Source organism: Antrostomus carolinensis, unplaced genomic scaffold, assembly GCF_000700745.2.
Source record: "Antrostomus carolinensis isolate BGI_N321 unplaced genomic scaffold, ASM70074v2 scaffold36142, whole genome shotgun sequence".
Classification (NCBI taxonomy): Eukaryota; Metazoa; Chordata; class Aves; order Caprimulgiformes; family Caprimulgidae; genus Antrostomus; species Antrostomus carolinensis.
This window is the reverse complement of record NW_010299554.1, coordinates 8,274-17,124: the sequence shown is the minus strand read 5'-3', so window position 1 is coordinate 17,124 and position 8,851 is coordinate 8,274. Positions and strand designations below refer to the sequence as shown.

At 35.0% G+C, this 8,851-nt stretch overlaps 1 protein-coding gene across 6 annotated transcripts in view; it reads right to left on the bottom strand.

Annotated features, from left to right (window-relative positions):
* MAPK9 (mitogen-activated protein kinase 9) overlaps nt 1-8,851 on the bottom strand; it is a 19,484-nt gene that overhangs the window by 6,346 nt on the left and 4,287 nt on the right. For 3 of the 6 annotated variants that reach the window (XM_010162824.1, XM_029083707.1, XM_010162823.2), the window contains exons 2-6: nt 8,088-8,217; nt 6,847-6,905; nt 5,714-5,852; nt 3,373-3,538; nt 2,013-2,084 (exon numbers count right to left, since the gene is read on the bottom strand). In XM_010162824.1, coding sequence (XP_010161126.1) covers nt 2,013-2,084; nt 3,373-3,538; nt 5,714-5,852; nt 6,847-6,905; nt 8,088-8,217 — 566 coding nt within the window. Of the gene's footprint in view, nt 1-2,012; nt 2,085-2,314; nt 2,387-3,372; nt 3,539-5,713; nt 5,853-6,846; nt 6,906-8,087; nt 8,218-8,851 lie in introns of all 6 variants that reach the window. The other 3 variants (XM_029083709.1, XM_010162825.2, XM_029083708.1) reach the window with 2 other exon arrangements.

Sequence of the window (8,851 nt, the reverse complement as noted above, 5' to 3'; positions counted from 1 at the left end):
TCCAACCCCGACCATTCTGGGATTCTGTGATCCTGGCAATCTCTATTGACCATAGGGAAAATACAAACTATTGATTCTAGGAGTAGGTTTTCTGGTAGGTAGTCAAGGGCACATCATTAGGGAATAGGCTGAACTTGGTTCCCTGCTCTAAATCCCCAAATACTAAGACATTTTAAAAGTTAAGTAAAAAAACCAAAACGAAACAGAAAAATTGCAAGCTTGATGGCCATGCCCACCAGCACCCCCCTTAAACCACACACTCAAAATAATCCTGCAACTGAAGGTAAAAAAACCCAACAATTTGACCAAAGCAGTTTTTCAGTCAGGAAAAGTTTCAACAACGCAAACCGTTATCAGTATTTCACATTCAAGAGAACTGCAAGTCTTGTAAGAGGAAAAATAAAACCCCTGTAAGTGTAGCTGTGCACTCTGATACTGGGGGAGGAGACTCCTTGAAACATAGACTGGTGGAGCTTCACTGACCTCCAGAGAACCACAAGTGATAACTTGTATATTCAACAAGTATGGACAAAATTTCCTTCATTGATTCATGAATAAATTAAAACAGCCCATGCTGACATGCAGGTGAAAGACACATAACATACATGAAGAATTGTGTTAGGTTGGTCTGAAGGCTTCAAAAGGTAAAAGAATAAGTGTAGAAAGGAAGAAAGGTGGAAAACAAAAAGACTTATTTATCAGTTAATCATTTGTACTACTAAATAATGCATGATCAACTGCTGAAGATTAGTGTCATGAAATTTAGCATTGAAATTGAAAGTCCTCCTCTATAAGACGCATCGGAATCTGCAAACATGTACTTGATATTTTAGTGGTGGACTCCACTTTTCCTTGGTGACAAGCAAAAATACTACACTTCCTTCAAAATCTTGGACCACCGAGTAGCTATAGCTTCTTATGACCTACAGCCATAGCTGGCAACTGTGCTTTAATTACATCATCTGGAATATCTTTATTTACATATATTTTGAATGTCTAGTCCTGCAACACTACTACTTCATAAGACATTATGTATAAAGGATGAAATCAGGTTTTGCTCCATTTTTTACAATTGGAACTTGATAAATGAGTCAAATGTTTTAAATTTTGCTTCTAGGGAAATATTTTGAAATACATCAAAATCTTCAAAGATCATTTACTTTATTAAATGACCACTTCTGTTCACTTAATACAGTGTAAAAGCTTAGTGATCCAGTGATGTATTATTGAGATTTCCAGTCTCTAAGGCATGAAAACACATATATTGAGGGTTTTGTTTGTTTTTAATACAGTAAAATTTCCTACAATTATTATCATACAAGAAAGCAGAATTTTATCAAGACAAATCCAAGTCAAAAATACTGGAGGTAGGAATGGAGGAATAACAATCTTATAGAAAAAGTAAGCCCAAAATAAAATTTTCATAGAATGAAAAAAAAACTCCAAAAAGAAAAAGTTTTTCTTTTTACAATAAATAATAGTAAGAAAAAAAAAAAAATTCTCATGCAGTGTGCTTGCAATTAGGACACTGCTGTCCAGCAAGTGCTAACAAGCAAGAAAAAAAAACTGATTAAAACTCAAAAAATTGTACAATTTAAAAAAAAAAGTCTACTGGTCAAACAAATAGTAAGCAAAATCCATGCAGAGTAAAAAGTCACTTTGTAGGCTTTTGCTTAAAACACTTATCTACAAAGAACAAGAGTAAGAAAATATACTTACTGCTATATATTTTTTTAAACCTAACAGTATCCTTTTTTAAGCTACAAAAGCTGAAGCTTTTAATACAAATTCTATGGATTCAACCAGTACAAATTACTTTAAATTTATTCTACTAAGAAAATAAAATGGAAAACTCAACAATTTGGTTAATGACACTAATTTCAAATAGTACAGTAGATCTATTAAAACATATTATAGAAAATATTGCTTATGCTTTTATACTTATACAGATCAAAATAATTGTGTTTCTGTTGGAAGTAGAATGGGATTCAAGGATGACTAGGGAAGGATACGATCAGTGCCTTGGAATATCACACAACCTTTCACCAATTCTCCCATGATGCACCCAACTGACCAGATATCAACTGAAAGTAAAATGAAATGATGAAATTATGAAGTATCATGAACAAAAGTGAGGAAACAAACAAAAATATCTAACATCTACAATAAAACACAACGATGTGGAAAAAATCAAACCACTAACATGAATTTTCAATCATATCAACACCAACTGACTACTGCTAAATTTTATTAGTAGCATTGTGTAAAATATCATCAGTGTTTACATTTCTGCAACGACCATGAAGAAGGATACAATCTCTTCCTGGGAACAGGACTTTATGGAGGACCATTTCTGCCATAATACACCCAACAGACCAGATATCCACTATCATATGTTAGGTGCAACAAGGACAAAAGATTAAAGAGGTTTTTTTTTAAAATACCACAATGATGTATTTGTATGCTCACACTGTATTCCTACAGTCCTTCAGATAATTTATTTTTTGTCCCATCCAGAACAGCCTCTATTAAAGTTCTGATCCACATCAGCACTCGCTGTACAACAAGCTGCCTTGTGCATTAATTAAAAGGTTTTTTTTCATTATCAGTGGCCCAGCAAGGTCTTATGAGTCCCCTGCTTTACAGAGCCAAAGTTACACATATACAAAAAGCATATATCCCCAAACCCCTGTGATAAATCACAAAGATGTACTAGCACAGAATTTCAGAGGAGGTGAAACCTCTAAAAATGCAAGTCAAGGACAATATCCTTGCCAGCAATTTTGTTGTCTGAACATCCAATGTATTATAGCTGTGTTGTTTTTAATAATGATATAATATCTAGCCTCTTTGAGTGCTATGAAGATTTAAGAGAGTACAGATTTCAGATATGGTTTATCATAAGGATCTGAAACAGATTTTAATAGAGTAATCAGAGATGCAAGAGGACAAACTGTCAAAAGAAGATGCTTTAGAATAAAATCACATTGATAAAAGGGTTTATTATTTATAGATTGATGATTCTTGATTTTTTTTTTCAACATCATCCAGCATAAGTGTCTCAAGAGGTTTTTTTTGTAGGATAAAAAAATGGCAACAAGATAACAAGACAACACATGAAAAAAAATAGCAATACCAAGGGAGGGGTAGCAGTATAGGTTAAATGGAGATAGGCAGGCAGAGCAGAAAACTATTACATTCTCCAAAATTATTACAATGTAATTGTTGTTATTTCCAATAGCATGATTAACATACTTTAACAACAGACATGGCAAGGGAAAACCAGCCCTCCTTTCCACCTTTTAAAGCTTTTATGTTCCAAGACAGACAGGCTTTAGAGAAAAGATTTAAAGCATTACTCCAACAACTTACCATTCTCTTTATATCCCATTCCAAGGATAACCTCTGGTGCTCTGTAATACCGTGTTACTACATACGGAGTCATCATAAAGTTAGTGCATGCTGTTCTTGCCAGTCCAAAATCAAGGATTTTGAGCGTACAATCTGATTTTACTACTATGTTGCTGGGTTTCAAATCCTAACAAGAAATAACAACTTCAGTTAAGGAAGGAGCAACATATAGGATACACAAATCCCCCTCCACAGTCAACATACGTCACCAGTTCATGAACAACTGCATATTCCTGCTCTGATGTATCAGTTTATTTAAACAGACTAGAGGCAAGTTAAAGGCTGCACCACTAAGTACTCAAAAAATTCAGGGAAAATCAGAATGAAAGTTATCTGCAGAGTCTTATTTTACCCAGTTGTGCACTGACCATATAGTCAGTCAAATAATGGTCTGTATATATGCACGATGTGTACATGTGTCTGCTTCCTTTAACACATGGAGGGGATCTATTTTGGGCATGAATAGTTGCATTTTGGGCATGAACAGGTTAAGGAGACTTTGTTCTAAATGCTGTCATTAGGGCACAGAACCTAAAGAAAACATCATGAATTGGTCAATTATCTGTAAGAAAAGGAGTATCCCAACAGAGGAAGCATTAATAAGTGTATTTGTTAATGACAGATAAGCCACCTGCATTATAGTGATTAGCAAAATTTCACAGAATGAGGATGCAGTGAAAACACAAAGTTACCCAATAAGCGAAGAGAAAAATAAAGTACTTGAGGAGATATGCCCCATGGGAAGAGTCATTATTGCACCCAAAGGAATACACAGTTAGAGAAAACTAGAATAATTGGGTTTTATTCACAAAATACCAGAAGTAGGCGAATTACAGATGTACAAGTACATTTAATTTTGCTGACATGCTTGACTTTGTTTCAACCACACAAACCATGTTCTCAGGTACAGAACTTCCTTTTTTTAAAGGAGATGGGGACATGCAAATAGTTCACATGGGTTGGTGTGTTTCAGGAAGGCAACAAATCTGCAGAACACTACTGAATTTACCCTGTTTGGTCACAGACCCTTTCAGGTACTTTCTACATATAATTCCTACTATTCCATTCCTTCTGAACTATCCCAGCTCTGCTCCTTTCCCAGCCTGGTTTCTTTTCAAAACCAAATCTCTCAACCTAATTAAGAACTTCCACTCCAGAAAAGTCATTTTGTTTTGGTCCCAAACTAACTCACCCTAATGCTCACCACTTTAGCTTCTCCATTCAAATCAACTTCACATCTCTGTTTTGCTATTCAGAGTGTGGTTCCTCTTATTGCCCATTTTCTTGTTCAGCCAGTATTGGTTCTGCTGATCAGAGCTCCTATGAGCTCCAATTTCTCAGCCAACACTCCATCTCTCCTTTAACTCCAAATCACAATCAACATGTCAGGTGCAGTCCAGCTGGAGTCCCAGCCCTCCTCACTTCAGTCTCTTACACACCTCACCCCGTAATTTTAGGAATGTCCAGTACCAAGACTATCTGCATACAAACTTAACTGTACAACTTCCTTGCTAACATCACTGGACTTTTATGGTAGATTTTTTCAGCAAAGGAAGTAGATTTGTTGTAATTTATACAGCTTCTCAATTATGTTTATGGATTGAACAGAAAGAAAAAAAAAGCACATTAAGTTAGAACTGGATGGAATTTTCAGCCACGAGGCAAAAAAGAAATAAATTTAAGAGGTAAGTGTGTCCAGGAAGTAGAGGAAGAAAAGGAACAGAAAACAAGCAGAACTGTCAAAACAGACTAGTCATGAAATTAAAAAAAAAAAAAAAGAGACCAGTAGCAGAACAACAGAAGCAAAGAAAGAAATGAAGTCTGCACAGGACTTTGAAATTCTGATCATTTGCAGACTCTACTTTTCAGAGTCACAGATGCTGGAAGGGATCTCTGGAGGTCATCTGATTGAACCTCCTTGCTCAAGCAGGGCCACCTACAGCCAAGTTGCCCAGGACAATGTCCAGATGGCTTCTGCATATCTCCAAGGATAGAGATATTTAAGAGGTAAATATTATATTTTTAAAAGACTCATTCTTTAGTAGTTTGAAAGGTCCTCAGACACTCATGTTTTATCTTTCAATCAGTTCAACATTAGTTAAATCTACAGAGGTAACTTGATTTAAGATCTAGTTAATAACTCAGTCTTTACCTCTGAACTAGAAAAAATCTTCAGGTTTAACAATATTCTTATGAATGAAAAAAATGTGAGTTTATGAAATAGCAACCCCCTGCCTTCCCCCTGTTTCATAAGAACATCTGTGTTCATAAAGAATATTGTTAATGATCTAATACTACCTACTCTGTGGATGATACCAGCTGAGTGGAGATGTTTGATACCACATAGCATTTGGTAAAGAAGGTAAGACATTCTTTCATGATCCAATTCCATATGAATAACCTGGCACAAATTTGCATCCATCAGCTCCATAACCAAATACCTAAAGCACAAAAAGAAAGTGTTAAGAAAACTCAAGTCTTACTTTTCATATCAGGTTTAAGGTTGGCATGAGAGATGTTTAAAAAAAGTCAACTACTTTGCTAATGTGTCAAAAAGCTTATGATAAAAAAAATCAGTTTCACAATTAAACTATTAAAATAGTTCTACTATTAAAAATTAAGTGTTCAAGAGTCCATCACAAAATACTAGAATTCCACTAGTTTTATAAACAATAATACAGAAAAATAATTATGAGTTTATGCAGCATGAAAAACTAAGACTGACTGAAGTTTATGCAGATATTGCAGATATTGCAATGTATCAAAAAAATTGTGCTTCCTTTCACTCTTTTTTTTTTTTTTTTAAATATGAAAATTAAGAAAAGCACATTAAGAACTAAGAAGGAATTACTCATTTTCAAGGTAAAATACCATCTGCTTACCTGCTTCAGACAACTCACACTCCCCCATTTACCCAAGAAGCCCATTCACAAACCACAACAGCTTATTCACTGGAACCTATGAATACTTCCATCAATTAAATCACCATGAATCCTTTCTAGACCAATTGACACAGCTTGCATAAAAAAGAAATATATACATTTCTTAATTGAGGCCAAAAACACTATTGTGCTGATGTGACTGGTATTGCAAAAAAACTGTATCAGGTTATCCAGACCAAGTTACTATCCTGAGATGACCCATTTAGCTAAAGGACAATGCACACAAACTAGATGCATCTGCGATGCAGACAGACAAATAAAAGGTAAATCACCTTTTTTTATTTCCCACTTCCATCTTAGGCACGTAGTGAAACAACTTTCTCGGTCTTTCTTAAAGAAATCTAGAAATAAAGACTAATTAAAGGCTAAATTAGGCCTTTAGCTACCCTCTGTTTTCAAAGTAGGAAGTCTGTAGGATACTGGAAATACAGTTCCAGGGCTTAGGCCAATATTTGTCAGGAAATAAATAAATAAAAAAAAATCTAGTACTTACACATCTTGAAATTCTTCTAGTGTCTTCTGTGGTGTAAATACATTTAATAAACTAATTATCTATAAAATAAAAATAAACATTAGAAGAAATTTCCACTGTAATTCACAGTAAAATCCTCTACTACAGAAGTTACTATTCAAAATCAAATGCATACTGTTACTACACACAATTTCAATGTTACTTGGCTTCACTTAATTCACAGGTGCTGAAAACCTGCCAATTCAGAAACAGTTCAAAACTGCAGCTAAGACAGGACAAAACCACTTTTTTATTTTTAAAGTTATATGACACCTTCTATCTCCCTCTCCAGTGCCTGAAATACACCCCATTTTTTTCCCCATAAATAATAATCTCTTCTTTTAAATCCCATGTTGTGTGAGGAATTTTAACCAAGGCTGTCCAACACCACATAGACAGATGTGCCCCACACCATCCCATTAAACTTAGATTACAATGTACTATTTCCAGAAGAACTGCCATCCTTAATAACCACCTTGGTTTTATTCTGGTACTTCTGGATTTCACCAAAAGCTTACTTAAAAATCAATTCTAAAAGGCTAATTGGCTCCAGGAAGTTGGAGAGCTGAGTGCACAAGTTCAATGATCAGCAATACTTCTAGTTCATGTTAGTATCAGAACAGAACAGTCACATAAACCTTGTTTGCTAGTCACATAAACCTTATGTTCTTGTACTTGAATATTTAAGTATTGACATTAAGTCTTATTATTTTAGAAAGTTCAAAGATTTTTTTAAAAAATATACACTGTCTATAGTATTTCACTTCTCTTTACCAGTAAATTGTTGCAAACTCCTGCAAACCTCACCAGTTAAACACTATATTTAACAAAAATCTTGTCGAAGCTCAGATGATTTAACTACAGGGCACTTCCGAGAGCCAAACCCACAAACAAACCCATCACCAAACAGACTTTGCTGCAGCATGACTTAAAAGGACCAATGCCATAGAGCAAGGCCAGCTCTATAAAGCTGACACTGATGGTAAACCTATACCAACAACGCAGCAAAATCCTCCTCCTCTTGGCACTTCACACTCCAAACAGCTCACGCAAGAACTTAACCATGCAGTGTGGAGAACTGCACTGCCCATAGCAAACCTTTCCAGTCCTTCTCTCACTATTTTTCGATTACTTTGGTTACTAACAGCAAGTAAGAGAACAAATCCTGAGCTTTTCTGACAACTTACAGCAATGAGGGAGAGAAACATAAAAGGCAAACTTACATTTTTGTGATTGACACATTTTAAAAGAACAAGCTCTCTGTAAGCCCTTTTTGCGTGGGTTTGATTCTGAAAAGGACGACTCAGCTTCTTCACAGCAACGTTTATTCCAAGCACTGTATCAAACGCAGCACTAGAAGTTTTCAAAGACAAACAACTTAAGTTGAAGTCTGTTTGAGGGAAAGGAGGAAGGGGAAAAAGGAGATGGTAGTGAGGAAAGAAATCATGCATATCCACTAAGCTGTTTATACTAACTGCATTTAGTTTTAATTTACAAAACAGATACCCTTTAAAATCTACACATCCTTTAAAAATTAAAATAGGTTAACCAGAAGGCACTGACACTCATCAGAAGTCTTCCTGCTCTCTTTTCTGTCTTAAAATCGAATCTGCTGACTCAAGACTCACATTCAAAATTGCAAGGTCTAAAAATATTTTAAGCTTATTGAAAATCAAGCAGTGTCTCAGTCGCCTAATCTGTATATTTGGAGTATTTTTTGGACACTGTTGCTAACTGACAACCATTCAGTATTTGTAATATAAATTTCCTCTTTGCTAAAGAAGAGTCACAACCATGTCTCCATGATCCATTCTGCAGGCACCAATACTGTCCTGTATGGGGATAGTTTACAATTATAAACCATTGTAGTTCTTAGAAGAAAATTACAATAATCTAGGAAAATAAAAAATCCACATAATTAAGAAGTATGAAAAACTCAGATTGCAGGGAGCCATATAAGAGTTTTAAAGTGAACATGATCATTCAT